The sequence below is a fragment of the Mustelus asterias genome, chromosome 4 (assembly GCF_964213995.1).
Source record: "Mustelus asterias chromosome 4, sMusAst1.hap1.1, whole genome shotgun sequence".
NCBI lineage: Eukaryota > Metazoa > Chordata > Chondrichthyes > Carcharhiniformes > Triakidae > Mustelus > Mustelus asterias.
The window spans coordinates 48,973,825-48,992,605 of NC_135804.1; the positions used below are offsets into that span (position 1 = coordinate 48,973,825).

Consider the following 18,781-nt stretch of genomic DNA (forward strand, 5'->3'; position numbering starts at 1 on the left):
TTCTAAAACATGCAGTGCATAATATCCATTAAAAATACCATGATCTATGGAGCTTCTGCCAAGGGCTGAAAAATGAATCTCTTTCAGCTGGCAGACATCTAATGGACTGAATGGCTGTCTCCTCTGCTATTATTTCATATAAATACATAGCAATGCAATCTCCTTACTCCATCCAATGAGACACTCAGAAGGCCCATTCATATTAGTTAAATAAGTCATCAAAATAATGGGGCCATTGAGATGTGGATGCAGAATCTTGTCCATTTGAACATTGGCTTTTAGGATTTTCACAAGTCTGACTTTTGTTGTGGCCACTTGACCTTGACCTTAAAGCTATGACATTTACCACACTTAACAAACATAATTAAAGCACCAGATTCTTTCTACATTATTTTGCTTTCTCCTCATCAATGTTAGCCTTTTTAAGAATAGTCATTAATATTTCAATGCAAGTCATTGGTACTCTGGAACATCATGAGGACATTATACAGTACTATGCAAGAATGCAAGTCTTCTTTTCATGGTTTTAGAAACATAGAAAAACTACAGCACAAACAGGCCCTTCGGCCCACAAGTTGTGCCGAACACATCCCTACCTTCTAGACCTACCTATAACCCTCCATCCTATTAAGCTCCATGTACTCATCCAGGAGTCTCTTAAAAGACCCTATTGAGTTTGCCTCTACCACCACTGACGGCAGCCGATTCCTACAGTCCTATCAAAACTTTTTAAACACAACCACAAGTGAAACTCAGCAGTTAGAATGAATTATCTATATATGAGGAAAATGTCTTTTTTTTAAAAAAATCACTTCCTTCATGTTTCTAAAACAAAAATATCTTTGTACATTCAAAAGCTGTGCACTATTCACCAAGGCTCCTTAGACAGCACCTTCCAAACTCACCATTGATACAATCGAGGACAAAGGCAGCACACTCATGGGAACACCACCACCCGCAAGTTTCCCTTCAAACCACTCACCATCCTGACTTGGAAATATTTGCTGTTCCTTCACTGTCACTGGGTCAAAATGCTGGAACTTTCTCACTAACAGCACTGTGGGTGTACCTACAGTTTTCTCATCATATTAACCATCTATGAATGAAATGGTGGGCAGCTGATCGAGAGGAGGTCTGCAAGGGCTGCGACTTGGGTAGCTCTCTTTCCCTGTGTGGGGAGTGTTCGTCTTTCAATAATAAGCTGAAATTGGTAACTCGTGAGACATCATATGTGCTAATCTATATCTCTCTGCTTTATTGTACACTAATTCTCAACCCTAGTGCACCGTGCCACACACCTGCTCCTGCACTAGGTACAATTTTAGAACTACACCTCTTCTTATCATGGGTATGTGAAAAAGATGGAATCATTGAGATGCAATTTTAATAGGGATCACTGATTCATGAGCTTCATATGTCTGGTGAGTTTGGCCCGGCATGATTCACATGGAGGCAGCTTTTTCACTTTTAAAGTCATTGAATCCCATCTCAGTAATGCTGCCAGCAGAAAATGCATCGATTTTCCCACAAGCAGCAGCACTTAATTTTATTCGGGAGAAATGAGGCCAATAATCATTTTGGTATGGTGTGGTTCAGTAAGGATATATTTCAAATGCTGGAATGCACACTTGGCCCAAGTAATTGTACATTAGTTTGCATTTTGAATTTGCGTTTGCAGTAACTATTGTTTTGAAACCACAAATTGTATGCTATTATCATTGCATTTCAGTGGGATGAGAAAGGAAAAGCAGTTCTTGTGAATGCAAAAGTTTATGAAGAAGAAATGAAACTGTATGGGGAACTCCTGCCTGAGCTAAAGAACTATCAGAGTATGTCCATGCTTCACAGCTTACTGTGCACCTTTGGATTTAAAAAGAAGATGGCAAAGTATGTTGTTGAGAGGGAAGAAAGGGCACTTTATCAAAAATAATGAAAAGTAATGTTTTAATGGAAACTAAATATTCAATGCAAATATTGTTGTACTAATAGTTTGAGACACCTTTCATCGTAGCTTTGAGGAAAAAGTATTTTATTTTCATTGTTCTTATGTAAGTTTTCTACCATATGGCATTTGCAACAGCAAAACAAAATGTTTAAAGTTTATTTATTAGTGTCACAAGCCGGTTTACATTAACACTGCAATGAAGTTACAGTGAAAATCTCCTAGTTGCCACATTCCGGCACCTGTTCGGTACAGAGGGAGAATTTACCATGGCTAATGCACCTAACCAGCATGTCTTGGAGAATGTGCAGACTCTGCACAGACAGTGACCCAAGCTGGGAATCGAACCCAGGTCCCTGGCACTATGAGGCAGCAGTGCCAACCACTGTGCCACCATGCTGCATTTGCTCCATTAAGTTGAATTTGATACAAGTAAAATTGCTCAGTTTAATAACCAGTTTAATTGAATGTGCTCAGTTCCAACCTGTCCTTTGAATATGATTTAATATATTGGGCCTGATTTTCACAATACTCTGGAACTATTGGTATCTACTTAACTGAAATAAGTAGATGCCATTAAACACACTTTCAGCAATGCAGAAAGCATCTCCTGCACAGCATGATCTTAAACTAAATTTAAGAATTGCCTTAATGGAAGAGAATGTGGTCATATTTGAGTCTGGAAATTATGAAGAACAATCAGTATTTAACATGCACATATGAAATTACCATGTCCACTATTTTAGCAGATGTATTATTAGCCCGTTCATTTCAGATGAGAATGTCTCCACTAAAATAGCACAGAATGGTCAGATGAATGTTTGAGTTAGCAGCATAATTTCTAGATAATAGCTCTAACCAGCAACATGCATTTTAGCACCTTTAACAGAAAACGTCCCAAAGATGTCAGGATTACAATCAAAGGAGAAGATTAGGAGAGGCAACCAAAACTCAGTCAAATAGATGAGTCTTACAAGGGTCATGAAGGAGGAAAGGGTGACAAAAAAGTTTTAAAGAGTGGAATTCCAGAGAGAACAACAGCTAAAAACATGGCCTCACCAATGTTGTGGTAAAGGGAAAGTGGATGTACAAAAGACTGAAATCAGACAAATGGAAATTGAGAGGAAGGAGTTTCTGAAGCTTGAGGAGGCTACAGAAATAGGGAGAAGAAAGCAAGGCTGTGAAGTGATGAAAAGAGTAAAGAAATTATATTTCTGACAAGGATATGGTATTAAAATATTCCTCAATTACTGTATTAATACAGTAGTTATAATCATTTCTAAAATGATTCAAATAAATACCAAAAGAGATAATAAAAACATACAGCCACCATCAGAAAAGGACAAATAATTACTTCATAAAACTATTAGTGCCTTTGGAGATTGTTATTGTGTATTCATCTGAGACACTTGGACAGTATAACATCATTTTTGAAGCAAGACCTACAATTGTGTTAGCATATTTATTACAAATATTATATACAATGTACATATATTTACATCCAATTAACTTTGACATTTCCTCAGCTGCAACCTATTTTCCAGTGAAAGATCCAGTAAAATCTTTGTTCTGAATTGCATTATGATTACACTCGGGAGGAAAAGAAAAATAGCATTGCATATAAAGCAGCCTAATGAATTTCAGTATATCTTTTCTACATTCTATATGCAATTTCTGTGCAATAGATTAGATGCAATATGGTTTTTGTTGTTTAAGTTCTGTCATAATCCTGTTCATTTACCAGTTAAACTTATAGAAAATGCTCAAATGTAAAATATGTTCAAAAGGAATTGTAGAAAATTAGATTACCATATGATTTGTATTAGTTTCCAGACCGGGATCATTTTCCTGCAATAGATACAAGATTTCATAAACTTGGGGCATAAACATGTTAACAAAATAGGGTTACTATCGTATTTGTTAACAAAATGTTTCCTCATATAAAAGCATTCCTAAACTTGATACAAGACAAAGTTTCAGTAGTCTAGGTTGTGTACCGATGCAGTTTGTTGCTATATAAATGGGCCTAGCGGTGGCCTACTGTGGTATAAATCTTGTGTTTCTACATTCTCTGTAAATGGCTCACATGACAGATTAATTGCATGCAGTTTTGTGCCAATGTTTCCCCACATGGCAAGTTGTCTTAAAATCAGCAGGGATTTACTTCAGCCATGGCTTACTTAGTAATGGTGCCATGTTATGTCATAAAAAGCAAAAATTTCCAGTTTCAGGAAAAGAAAATGAAGTGTGTCTGTATCAGATTGTTATCTAGCAAAGCCCTGCTAGATAAATACACCCTAGTCCCACCACTCCACACAAAAAAAGACTAACATGAATAAAATGGAAACGCTCCAGGGGACAAGAAAGCCCCAAATATGGGCAAGGCATCACAAGGGGCAACAAGGGTTGGATGTGAGTCGAATGAAAAGTGGCAGAGCAAGAAGAAAAAGGGACATGTCCTCTCTCTAACTGACCCCAAACACTTAACTTCATTCACATGTAGACTGTTGGATATCAGTTACAGTCGAATAATCTGCCAAACTACTGTCTTGACTCTCACCTGGGGAATTTACAGATGACCGTTCACGCTATCCAGCCTAGACTTCACCTTGTAGTCTGCAAGTGGTGAAATTGGGTAAAAAATATCAGAATATGAGGGAGATGTTGAGCAATACTTTATACTTTCCAACAAAGAAAAAAGGGGAAACACGTTCTGTTGTTCTGCTGATACAGTAAGAAGTTTAACAACACCAGGTTAAAGTCCAACAGTTTTATTTGGTAGCAAAAGCCACACAAGCTTTCGGAGCCCCAAGCCCCTTCTTCAGGTTCTGATGATAGTCAGTGACATTGGGAAAAGTGCCTGACATCCTGCAGTCTAAGTAATACAAAAGTGGAGCACAATAAACTAACCTTAACCAGGGATTCACACTGTCAAGAGAAAATTTCAAAATACGATCTGCAATACATTTTAAAAATTCTATTAATTATATGGAAAGCATGCACAATACTCAATGTACACTTTAGAAATGAAGACAATTCTTATTTATGTAGAGATTTATAGTGCAGCATGCTGTGCTAGTGTTGATGCAATGCCGCAATTGCCACACTACTGACTCACTGGCCCTCAAAACAGGGAGAAACTAAAAGAGTATTATCATTGCATTGTTATCACATATCTCCTAACGACCAACTTGTTTGCAGCAGCCAAACCCAGGAACGGCTTAACTCGCAACTTCTGTACAGCTCAGGGATGATAATAACAGGGTAGTGGATAGAAAACAGTGAAACAAAAAATTACCAAAGAAAATAGCAAAAACGTACCAATGAACTGAATACCAATGATGCCTAATCTACTGAGTGTTTACAGCATTTTATTATTTTCCATTTCCAGCATCTGCAAAATGCTGATTTTATTGAATAAAAAAGTGTTCCAACTGCAAGGAAAAAGACAAATGTAGTTAAAGAAAATAAATCATTCACACTGAAAAATTGCAGCATTGTGATAATGAGTTCCTCTCCATGCAGTCATCATGGTTCCATCCCAGGATTCAGATGCCTCAATTGTGATTGAATTCTCAGCTAAACTGCTAGATGGAGCATTTTACAGTCTAACTGTTAGAATCTTGGCCTGGAATTTACAGTAGTAATGACAGTTAAAGTCAGTATTAGCTGTCATCACTCCACTGAAACCGACAGCAGCTTCTGGAGTCCATACTTGCGCATTTGAATGTGAAAATTTGGAAGTTGCTGTCAGTGATTCCATCCTACGTGGGGAACAATCAATCAGAAATCACTAATGAGAATTTGCCCTTTTATCTCATTAGTCTCTCTATAATAGAACAATTGTTGAATGAAGTGTAACTAGGTTTTTAAACAGTGTAGTATGTTCATAATTACAACTGACAAACCTTTGGCCCTGAAAAATTATTTTAATAGTTGTGGAATGTCAAATTTTCCAGTTATGATCAAATAATTCATGTTATCTTATATATTTCAGATTCCACCTTAATCCCATGTGTATCTCCCAATCATTTGTTTTGACTCTGTAAAATTTAATTAAAATGTTAAGAATAGGTATTTTGTGTCAGTCTTCACAGTGGAAGACACAAATAACATGCCAAAAATTGATGGCAGGAAGGCAATGGCAGGTGAGGACCTGGAAACTATCACTATCACGAGAGGTAGTGTTGGGCAAGCTAATGGGGCTAAAGGTAGACAAGTTGCCTGGTCCTGATGGAATGCATCCCAGGGTACTAAGAAAGATGGCGGGCGAAATAGCAAATGCACTAGTGGTAATTTACCAAATTCGCTGGACTCTGGGATGGTTCCTGCAGATTGGAAAACAGCAAATGTGACGCCACTGTTTAAAAAATGAGGTAGACAAAAGGCGGGTAACTATAGGCAGGTTAGCTTAACTTCTGTAGGAGGGAAAATGCTTGAATCTATCATCAAGGAAGAAATAGCGCGACATCTGGATATAAATTGTCCCATTGGTAAGACGCAGCATGGGTTCATGAAGGGCAGGTCATGTTTGACTAATTTGGTGGAATTCTTTGAGAACATTACATGCGCAGTGGACAATGGGGAACCTGTGGATGTGGTGTATCTGGATTTCCAGAAGGCATTTGACAAGGTGCTGCACCAAAGACTGCTGCATAAGATATAGGGGTACGGTGTCATGGATAATGTATTAGTATGGATAGAGGATTGGTTAACTAACAGAAAGCAAAGAGTGGGGTAAATGGGTGTTTTTCTGTTGGCGATCAGTGACTAGTGGTGTGCCTCAGGGATCAATGTTGGGACCGTAATAGTTTACAATTTACATAGATGATTTGGAGTTGGGGACCAAATGTAGTGTGTCAAAATTTATAGATGACACTAAGATGAGAGGCAGAGCAAAGTGTGCAGAGGACGCTGAAAGTCTGCAAAGGGATATAGATAGTCTAAGTGAGTGGGCGAGGGTCTGGCAGATGGAGTACAATGTTGGTAAATGTGAGGTCATCCATTTTGGTAGGAATAACAGCAAAATGGACTATTATTTAAATGGTAAAAAATTGCAGCATGCTGCTGTGCAGAGGGACCTGGGTGTCCTTGTGCAAGAATCACAAGGAGTTGGTTTGCAAGTAATTAAGAATTCAAATGGAATTTTGTCCTTCATTGCGAGAGGGATGGAGTTTAAAAACAGCAAAGTTATGTTGCAGCTGCATAAGGTGCTGATGAGGCCACATCTGGAGTACTGTGTACAGTTTTGGTCTTGAGAAAGGATATACTGGCACCGAAGGGGATGCAGAGGAGATTCACTACGTTGATTCCAGAGTTGAGAGGGTTGGCTTATGAGGAGAGATTGAGTAGACTGGGGCTATACTCATCGGAATTCAGAAGAATGAGGGGAGATCTTATAGAAACATGTAAGATTATGGAGGGAATAGATAAGATAGAAGCAGGGAAGTTGTTTCCACTGGCAGATGAAACTAGAACTAGGGGGCATGGCCTCAAAATAAGGGGAGCAGATTTAGGACTGAGTTGAGGAGGAACTTCTTCACACAAAGGATTGTAAATCTGTGGAATTTCCTGCCCAGTGAAGCAGTTGAGGTTACCTCAATGAATGTTTTTAAGGCAAGGATAGATAAATTTGTGAACAGTAAAGGAATTAAGGGTTATGGTGAGCGGGCGGGTAAGTGGAGCTGAGTTCACGAAAAGATCAGCCATGATCTTATTGAATGGCGGAGCAGGTTCGGGGGGGCCAGATGGCCTACTCCTGCTCCTAGCCTTATGTTCTTATAATCAGTGTATTTCATTTCTTGGTTTGCTGTCTGAGAATACTTCAATATGATTGGTTGTTTACCTTACTTGATGATATTACTCTTGATGAATGCATGGAGTTTGCCTTGACCTGGTGCCAGATTCAAACTAACAACAGGAAAATAAATCCATACCAAACTTTGCTAAATCTTTGTGGGCAGCTTTCATCAAGGTCTCCACAAAGTCCAGCCCCATGCCTCCTGCTGGGAGGAGATTTGGTGCCAATTGTAATGAGGGGGTCCTGAACCATGTTGGGTTATTGGCTGAAATCGATCCCAAGTTACCAAATATCTACCAAGGATTTTGAACAGTGGTCACACATTCCACCTTTTGGTATTGTGTGTGGTCCACAGAGTTCATAGGCAGTCATATTGTTATCCATCACGTCAGCAAAGTTACCAACAGCTATAGGGACATAATTTATGCCAATCTTTAGACTACTTTAGTGACAATATTGTTATATTTTTCTGTTACTTGTTTTTCAAAATAATTTTCATAATGTAATTTATTTTCCAAGTCGGTTTTAGCTCCAAATGATTTGTTTCATTTCAAATGTCAAAAGTATTAATGATATTTGTATTTCACAAATGCAAATGTTACTGGTGACTTTATGGGACAAATCCAAAAGGAAGTAAATATTTTTCTACCAATCATGTGGATCAGGTAATATATTTTTTATATTCAGAAACCTCATTTGCATTATTTATTCCAGTATGTGTTTTAGCACTAATTTCATAAAACTCCAGAATATATAATTTGTGATTTATTGTAAATGTTAAGCTCAAGAGTTTAGAATGCATTTTTGACCTGTTACCATACGGTTGTATACCAGCACTGTTAAACATTTTCTAATATTTTGATTAATAATGAGTCTGCACCAAAAAATAACCAGGAGCTCTGAATTTGAATATTTTCAGTAGGGATTTATTAAAGTACGATTGTTGGAGCTGTTACTATATATGAATTGTTATTTTAATACTACCTAAGTAGATTTTCCAGATGTGTGATAAAATTTCTGGAAAATCAAATGGACTTGACAAATAAAATGGTGAGACATATAAAAGTCTATTTTACACTTACAACAACCGACACTAATATTATTGTTTCTTTCATTTTATTTTAATTTTTCATTATAAACAATACTTGGAATGTGGGACTTACTGGAGGTCTTAACACACTTGCTCATAGCAGTCGAATTACATTTTAGTCTCATTCATAGCATAGATTCTGCACTCAATCATTTCTAAAATATCTTCAATTTACTAGTAATTGGGTTGATAAGGTGCAATGTTTTTTGTTTGCATTTCTAGGGCCAGTGCAGATGTGCATATTTTTCAACACCCAGACTTTACAAAAGAACATTCATACAAAGACATTGAGAGTGATAGCAGTAAAACAGATCTTTCAACAGGTGCTTTGCAGCAGAAGAAAGCCCTTAAGAAAAAGAGACGCAGTGATGGAGTGGTAGTGCTAAATATAAATAGTACAACAATCTCTCCAAAAACCTCCACCATAACTCTGGAAAACAGCAGCAAAATATGTAAGAGAAATAAACAAACCTTTGTTTCCTACATTCCAACAATGACTACATTTTAAAGTACTCTATTGGATGTAAAGCACTTTGGAATATCCAAAGGTGCTATATAAATGCATGTCATTTTTCATACGCAGCATGAATTTCTACAGTAAAACATCATTGCAAACTCTAAGGGATCAACAAAATAATTCTCGGGTTTAAATTTACAGAAGGTGGGATATGCTAATGATTAATTGACCTTCATCTGAGAGCATTATTTAATCAGCATTTACAATGATAAAGGTTTAGCTAACAGTACGTTATCTACTGTTATTCAACAACAAAGTTTTTATTGACCCAAATAATTCAGAGATCCTTAGTATAAGATGCTAGACATTAAGGCTTTATTTAACTTAACTTTGCCAATTTTGAACTCTATTTTGTACTTTTTGGTTTGCTCCTTATGCAATACTCTTTGTTTGTAGTATCTACAGGGAAACAACGGAGAATGCTGTACCAATACATCAATTTTGATAACCCAGAATTTAACGTACTTACAACAACTGAGAATGATCAGAAAGAACAGACCATACTAGAAAATATCAGTGAGAACAAAACAAAAATGCCTGTTCCAAGTCATCCATCAGCTCAAACAGCAGGTAATCCAGACCTTGCAAATGCAGAATTAACTTAATTTGATAATTTAATATGTTTCCTTTCTGTTAAAAAGGAGACTTTTTTTCTCCAAACCTACCTAATCATTTGGGAGAATGGGATAGTTGAAATGAGAGCAAAGCAGAACATGTCAATTGTTTGGTCTGGGGAGGGACCACTTGGCACAAGCTAAGTAATTCAGCTTTGCGTCAGATGGAGAGACATTAGCAGACACACAGGAGTAACTTCATTCTGGGAAGTGATGGAGATTATAGTAGGAACCAGAGATGAGAAAGGAGGAGAGTAAAAGCAGGTTTGCAGGCACTAGTGGGGCAGCCAGCATAATTAAGGACCCCACGCACCCCGGGCATTCTTTCTTCCACCTTCTTCCATCGGGAAAAAGGTACAAAAGTCTGAGGTCACGTACCAACCCACTCAAGAACAGCTTCTTTCCTGCTGCCATCAGACTTTTGAATGGACCTACCTCGCACTAAGTTGATCTTTCTCTACACCCGAGCTATGACTGTAACACTACATTTTGCATTTTCTCCTTTCCTTCTCTATGAACGGTATGCTTCGTATAGCGCGCAAGAAACAATACTTTTCACTGTATACTGATACATGTGACAATAATAAATCAAATAATAAATGTTTTTGATGAAACATTGAACTGTCACTCTATATATGCTGTAAACACCTTAGAAAATCAAGATGCACAATCCAGGCAGTTGGTTCTTCGCAGATCATTTGTGATCCCCAAGTCCTGGCATTTGTGTGTCTCTCTCTGTTTCAATATGTGGACCTGAAAGTTTGGAAAGGACAGTTTCCAGTGCTAATGTTCTCACTAGTAAGGAATCTGAAACAAAACCCCAAGATCTGTTAGTCTAAACAATTTAAGATATATACCAATGAATATTAACATTAGTTTAAATGTCACACTTTACAGCATCATACATGATCACTGAGACTGTGTGCTATGCACTAAAATGCATAATTAAAGCAAATGTTTTGCTGCTCCTGTTCTATGCTATTTCAATTTAAACAGCCTATGTTGGCTCAAGTTGGTGAATACTCCCACCCAATATTTTTTGTCCAAGAGGCCCCTCTTTAAAGCTATTAAAAATACAGTATTCTTGCAGTCAGTGAACGTTATTTCATTCATATCTCTGATATTGGTAATTTACACCATCAGAAATTGCTAACATATCAGCACTTCTGACAGAATTGGGTGTCAGAAAAACCTTTGCTGCTGTGGCCCCAAGAGAGTAGAGGTTTTCACCTTATCCAGGATCCAAGGATGATAAATACTTAGATAATACCATAGATGCTTCAAGTAATGTACCAGGTAGTACAGTGGTTAGCACTGCTGCGTCACAGTGCCAGGGACCCAGTTTCTGTTCTGGCCTTGGGTGACTGTGGAGTTTGCACGTTCTCCCTGTGGAGTTTGCATGTTCTCCCTGCGGCTGTATGGGTTTCTTCCGGGTGCTCCAATTTCCTTCCATAGTCCAAAAATGTGCAGGTGAGGTCAATTAGCCATGGTAAATACATGGGGTTACAGATATAGGGCAGAGGTGAGGCCTGGGTGCGATGTTCTTTCAGAGAGTTGGTCCAGACTTGATGGGCCAAATGGCCTCTTTCTGCTTGCACTTTAGGGGGTGCAGTTTAGGACTTATTTTACATTGTATTAAATCATGCTGTTGGCCCCAACTGTCAGGTTTCCAGCAATAGATTTTTTTTCTTCAAGCTTCCACAATTTGGCTTCAAATCAGCACGGCAGTCAGTCCTGTCCATAATACTGCTGTTTTCCAAGCTCAAATTTACTGATACCATGATTTATTTATCAGAGCATTCTCTTGATCATGTGCAGTTAGCATGTCTTTAGCTAAATTTGAAGACTGGACTTTTTATATCCTGGAAATGTCTCCATCCAGTCAATTTGAAACATACTTTCATTATTCTTGTGCTGCGTTCACACTCTACAAGCATTGCATTGTTGCAAAGTAAAAACAGCTTTACACCAATGCCAAAGCTCAATATGTGAATTGAGTATCAATGCCTGGGTTGAATTCAAAAACACTTTCACTGCAAAACCTCTTCAACTCCACAATTATAATGTGAATGTACCCAAATTATATTTATAACCTGGGGTGTCAGAGAAACCTTTGCTGCTGTGGCCTCGAGAGATTGTGTTACAACAAGATTATTATTTTTCATTTTATATATTGGTCGAGCTGTTTGTCAGTGTTTTTAACAACTCCAAACAGGTGTTTTTTTTAAAGATTCTAATAGAATATTGGGTTAGAACTCTAACCAATGTTGTGTTTGGTTTTAAGAACTGCAGGTCTTGTTGAGATTATGCATGAGAAACAAATGACAAACTGGACAAAATGCACTTTTATTGCTTTGAAATTGACTAAACACTAAACGGGCGGCACGGTAGCACAGTGGTTAGCACTGCTGCTTCACAGCTCCAGGGTCCTGGGTTCGATTCCCGGCTCGGGTCACTGTCTGTGTGGAGTTTGCACATTCTCCTCGTGTCTGCGTGGGTTTCCTCCGGGTGCTCCGGTTTCCTCCCACAGTCCAAAGATGTGCGGGTTAAGTTGATTGGCCAGGTTAAAAAAAATTGCCCCTTAGAGTCCTGGGATGTGTAGGTTAGAGGGATTAGCGGGTAAATATGTGGGGTGGGATTGTGGTCGGTGCAGACTCGATGGGCCGAATGGCCTCCTTCTGCACTGTAGGGTTTCTATGATTTCTATGATTAAACATCTCATTTTAATAAGTATGTTATCATGAATTAATGAGAATATCCATTACTATATTAGTACATTTGCTGTACCAAAATGAAATTAGAAACACTTTTGACTGGTCAATTGACAATTTAATGTGACATTAGGCTCTGTTAGAGGGAAATAATGAATATGGTTTATTACAACCATTTCTTAGGGCAAATAGTGAGTATGGGGTATTAAGGGATCTCTATAAATGTTAAATGTCTCATCACAAGGGAGTAGGGAGTAAACGGTTAGAAAGTTTAAGTAAAATTCCACAATTTATATTAACATGTTAATAGAACATGTCAATGTAAACAAAGACTACTTACGTGGGTGAACAGCTAGCTAATATGTCTGGAGACCTCTGTAATACTTAGATGACCTGAATTAGCAGACAACCTAGCAGTGCAAGGCCGAGCCTGGTAGCAACAAACACAAAGGAAAAGTTTACAAGGAACCGAAGGGAGAGAAGACTGACAGATAGTTCTTGTGAACATCTGCAAATTGTTTAATGTAAAACCTAAACCAGACAATATTGGAATATAAATAATGTCTTACTACATGACTTACAATGTACAAAAACTGTACGGTTCTTCAGCTAAGGAGAGTCTGCCTCAGAGGACCCTTCACTGAGGGGTTATGCTTTCCCAACACGTTGGCTAATAAAAGATTGCTCTGTACTGGGTCTCCTGAGATTATTTTGTATAATAATCTGCTTCGCAACAGGCTGAAAATTACTCTGCCAAATTTCTTGATCGTTCTGATGCTTCTCATTTTTTGTGGTGTCCAGTTGTGCAGATGTGTGTGTTAAAATGTCAAGAGTCTGAGAACTTGTGCAAATAAAACTAGGTGATCAATAGTGTGAAACTGACTCAGTAAATAGAATATAACCAGGGCAAGTCCATTCAGTTATACATTCAGTAAAACCATGTAGAACAAATATGTGCAATTTATTTTACATGCATCTATTAGTCACCAAAGAATGAGAGTTTCTTGGATAACAAACATCAATTTGTAAAATAATAATCACATTTTATATTCACAGGTAATGAAAACAAGGAAGATTCCCTTTTGCGAACTTCACCAAGTTTGTCTTTAGGTACACCAGAAAAATCTGCTCCTAACAAGTCAGCACAAGTCTCTCTGGATATTAACAAGATGCTTAGTATTTGTGCAGCTCCTTTGGTACCTCCACTGTCTCCACAGCCAAAATGTTAATTTGTGAAAAAAAATTAGAAGTGCTGCACGTGTCAACGCCTGAACTATTTTCAGTATGTAAAATCATTTCGGCATTTATTGGACAATGGATCTGGATTTTAAAACCAAGAACTCTGGTCAACAATAACAGACATAGGATTAGAGAGATGTGCAATGATCATTAAAAAAAAACAACTTTTGTGCAAGGGTGGGTGAAAAAGCTATGAGGCGCAATTAACTAAGTCTGATAAATATAGGAAAATGTATTTTTGTGCTAACAGAATGACTATTGTACAAGATTTAATTACAAATTTTAAAACATATATTTCTCAGCAAAGCTAAAATAAAAGAGGTGGTTTCATTCAACCCTCCTACTATTCGTGGCTGACCCATGTGTCTCAACTTCCATTTTCTGTCTCAGATCCATCCCTCTTGATAACCCTTACCTAATAAAAGCACTGTTTCTAAAGGTATATTACAATAAAATGACCATCAAAGGATCGTGCGGGTGTGTGCCCGTTATCCTGGGGGTAGTCATGATGCTTACATCCATAGACACTCAAAAGGTGTCACTAATGTTCTGTCCAACACAACCATTGCAGGGTTGGGATCTTGGTGACAAGGGATACCCATTGAAAAGATTGCTTGTGACCCCATTGAGGAATCTGCATACACAGGCTCAGATGCAATGAAAGCATTTATCAGGGCCATCACCGAGCAGGCCATTGGTCTGCTCATAATGAGATTTTGATGTTTGAATGTGCAGGTGACTCGGTCATATTCTCTGGCTCATGTCTCAGTAATTGTCATGGTCTGCTGCACCATTCACAACCTGGCAATCTAAAGAGGGGGGCCTTGGCAGAGATGATCTAATGGAGTGAGCCACACGCTCTGATGAAATGTCTCACAATAAGTCCGATGAAAAGCAGGAAGTCATTGTCGAATCGTGGGGCTGAACGTGATCGGAGCCCTTCCAATTAGCCTGGTATCTGCAAGAAATTGTGAGAATTTGACACAAAGTGCTGGGAATAGTCAGGTAGTCTTTCAACCTAGGTGGAGAGACAAGAGTTAAAAGGTCGAATGTGACTTTTTCTTAACACTTATTATGCAGGAGAATGGGACAGATGTGCTCAGCTGTTATTTCCTCACACAGCAAGAGTTCTGAAAGAGACACTGCTGACAACAGTCCACAAAAAGGTATGCTCTCACCTGCTGCTGTTCCACTGTTTGTGTCTGCTACGGATGTTGCCTTCTTTAGAGTGCCATGAATTGGCCAGCTGATGCTCAATTGACCATGCTGCAGGGGCAGGGCATGTGGATTGTACACCCCATTCTGCCTCTCTCAACCTGGAAAATATAAAATCCAGCCCATGTTCTCTCTCTTACCTGATTCTTTTTCAGTTGCTGTTTCCTCGATCTGTCTTTTTGCTTCTTTCCTTAACTTATCTCTTTACATTTTTTACTCTTTTCATTTGGTCAGGAGTTTAGCAGGAAAAGCCATCCATCTTAGGCACTGCAATGAAAATGTGGCTCTCAAAACCAATCTTCCCCATTCCCATTGCGTCCCTTTGAAATATCCATAGAACTCCAGAATCCTCCCTCCTTTTGCTCTATTGCCTATGTTCATTCATATTTCAGCTACTCCTTTGGACCCTAGCCCATGACTTTTACTTATCTTCTCCCCTCTTGGTGCCTTTCATTTCTCCCCTCTCAGGTACTCTGCTCCCATAAATACCAAACCCAAGCTTCCAGACCCACTGCAACGTGATTGTCCCTTAAATGCCCTCTAAAATGGCCGAACAACCCATTCAGTTCTATCAAAACGTCACAGAAAAATTAACAAAACAGGATGGCCCATCCATCAACAACCGAGGCACCAGAAATGATGAAGGTACACCTGCCCAGTCAACCCTGCAAAGCCCTCCTCATCAACACCTAGGTACGTATCAAAATTGGAAGAGCTGCCCCATAGACTAGTTAACAGCCTGACATAGTCTGAATTATACCTCACTGTTAATGTCGCAGACTCCTCCCTTGTTATTCCTATGTACATTATGTCTCACTGGCATGCCAGAGGTGGCAGAATACTGCTATACAGTCAGGAGGGAGTGGCCTTGAGAGTCTTTAACATTTACTCTGGAAGTCTCATGGCATTAGATCAATCATGAGCAAGGAAACTGCCCGCTCATTACAAGCCACCACTTTCTCTCAGCTGATACGGAGTACTCTGGGTGGGGGACTTCAATGTTCATCACCAAGAGTTGCTCAGCCACTAATGACTGAGTTGAATTCTGAAGGATATATCTGTTATACTGGGCCTGTGGCAGGTGGTGAGAGAACCAACAAGAGGGAAAAACTACTTGTTTAGGTTAGGTGGTTTAGCCATGGTAAATGCATAGGGTTATGGGGATAAGGCAGGGGTGGGGAGGAACTGGGCAAGATGCTCTTTCAGGGCAGACTCAGACCGACCACAATTCCACCCAGGCCTTATCCCCATAACTCCATGTATTTACCCTGCTAGTTCCTCGGACACTAAGCGGCACTTTAGCATGGCCAATCAACTTAACCTGCAAATCTTTGCATGGTGGGAGGAAACTGGAGCACCCAGAGGAAATCCATGCAGAGACAAGGAGAACGTGCAAACTCCACACAGTCACCCAAGGCTGGAATCGAACCCGGTTCCCTGGTGTTGTAAGGCATCAGTGCCAACTGCTGTGTCACCTGATGATACTCATCTCTGGAAGGAATAAAATATATAAATGCCAGTTGATGTCACTTTTTTTGATTTTGGTCTCTCTCTCACCCTATTGCAGGAGCGTTTTCAGAGACTATGTATAATGCTGGCTTTCACGTGAGAGATTTCTCTTCTTAATTATGGCTCAGCAAATACAAAGAACTCACAGAGACAGTAATTCTGGCTGAAGACGTACTTTATTGCCCAGACTTAGTCCACGCACATGGGAGAACAATTTGAGGCAGCCCAAATTATTCTAAATTGCATTGTTTTCAATATACAATTATACAAGTTTCAAAAATCATTTGCCCATTCCCTTTGCTCACCCAGCCAGACGTGAGCTAATCATTACTAGTATAGATCATATACCTGGGCCAGTAACATTTTACTCTCTGACATCATGGAAATACGTAGGTCTGTCGAGTTTGAGAATTCTTTCCCAGTGTCTCCCAGCAACTCCTTATCGGGAAGTTGTATAGCTCTATTCATTTGACTGTCTGGGATTGCTCGAACTGAGACCCATGCTGATAAGAGGATTTTTTTGCTTCACTCAGTAGCTGTATTGTTTTCAAGGAATGTGGTTCTTTTTACTCAGCTATCTCTCACCATAGTTGAGAGTATTATGCCATTAGCCAAAGTGTGCGCTTTTAATACAGAATAGGATATATTTTTTCAAAAAATCATAGAATCATAGAACTACATGTTTAAATTCTCTAATAGTGGTTAGATGTGTTTCTATCCAAACAGTACCTTTGTAACTCCAGGTACTTTGTGATTTTTCTATACTATATTCATTCTAAATTAGCCTATCCTGATCTATCAGTTTTTTTAGTCCCAGGTTATCCTAAATCTCTCCTAACCACTTATCAATACAGTTGGAGATCAGAAGTAATGCATCCTAAGAAATTAAAAACACAACACAAGTTTAGGGGGAGGTAGTGGTGCAGTGGTATTGTCACTAGACTAGAATCCAGAAACCCAGGGTAATGTTCTGGGGACCTGAGTTTGAATCCCAGGCAGATGGTGAAATTTGAAATCAATAAATCTCTACATTAAAAGTCTAACGATGACCATGAAACCATTGTCGATTGTCATTAAAAAAAAACCCATCTGGTTCACTAACATCCTTTAGGGAAGGAAATCTGCTGTCCTTACCCAGTCTGGCTGACATGTGATTCCAGAACCACAGCAATGTGATTGACTCTCAAATGCTCTCTGCAATGGAGGGCAATTAGGGATGAGCAATAAATGCTGGGCCCAGCCAGCGATGCCTGCACCCCATAAAAAATGAATAAATATATTTTTTTAAAAAGCACAAACCAAATTCAGTGCCAGAAAGGTACTAAATTCCAAATCCAGCCATTAGGGAAATTAAAGTGTTCAAGATAAAATAAAATATATTGGATAAATTTAATCGTTCCATTGTGAAATGTATAATTAAAAATGTATTTTGTTTAATCCCTTATGTTGGGCATTAGAAATTACAATTTACACAGGCAAACCCCTTTAGAAACATAGATGCAGACTTTGGAAAATATAATAGATATGATACAAAAATATTTACAAAAAATATTACAACAAAACTCATGTAACTCAGTCAAGGCAAATCTGCCATTTGAATTGCATCACTGAGCCTGGTAGCTATGCAAAGTAATTTAGGTGATATGCTTGTGACTGAGGATGTCTCCCCCAAAGCTGTTGACACTGTCTAAACAGCCAGCACCAAGTGGAATTCCATCAATCATTATGTGCAACTGTTGAAACTGGAGGGCATTAGTCTCAGCTCACATCTTCACACTTTCCAATTGAAGTCACGAGATAGTAAAAGGACACAAGTGGGTGCGAATGGCCTCCTTCTGCACTGTGGGGATTCTATGGTTCTCAGCTGAGCTATCATTCAAAGTTATCAAATCCAGTCCATGCACTAATTTAGCAATGCCTTTCTCCTCACAACAAAAATACAGAAATGACCTGTGCACAGGATGAGTTTAAAAAACACATTTGTACATATTTCTGTCCTCAAGAGATATTCTTCTCCCAAAGTTTGCCTCGACAGGAGAATGATCGATATGAAAGTGGTAATGATTGATGCACACTACTGAATAAACTAATCACCATGCTATGAAGTGAACTGCATGTAATAATACACTGAGGATTTATGCAGT

General features: G+C 38.8%; 1 protein-coding gene across 1 annotated transcript; it reads left to right on the top strand.

Moving 5' to 3' along the window:
• Window positions 1-917: 917 nt before the first annotated feature.
• Window positions 918-14,269, top strand: LOC144492278 (uncharacterized protein C16orf86-like). The gene is made up of 4 exons (XM_078210271.1): window positions 918-1,887; window positions 9,055-9,284; window positions 9,746-9,919; window positions 13,731-14,269. The coding sequence occupies exons 1-4, from the start codon at window positions 1,784-1,786 to the stop codon at window positions 13,901-13,903; spliced, it is 681 nt and encodes a 226-aa protein (XP_078066397.1). The 5' UTR covers window positions 918-1,783; the 3' UTR covers window positions 13,904-14,269.
• The last annotated feature ends 4,512 nt before the right edge of the window (window positions 14,270-18,781 follow it).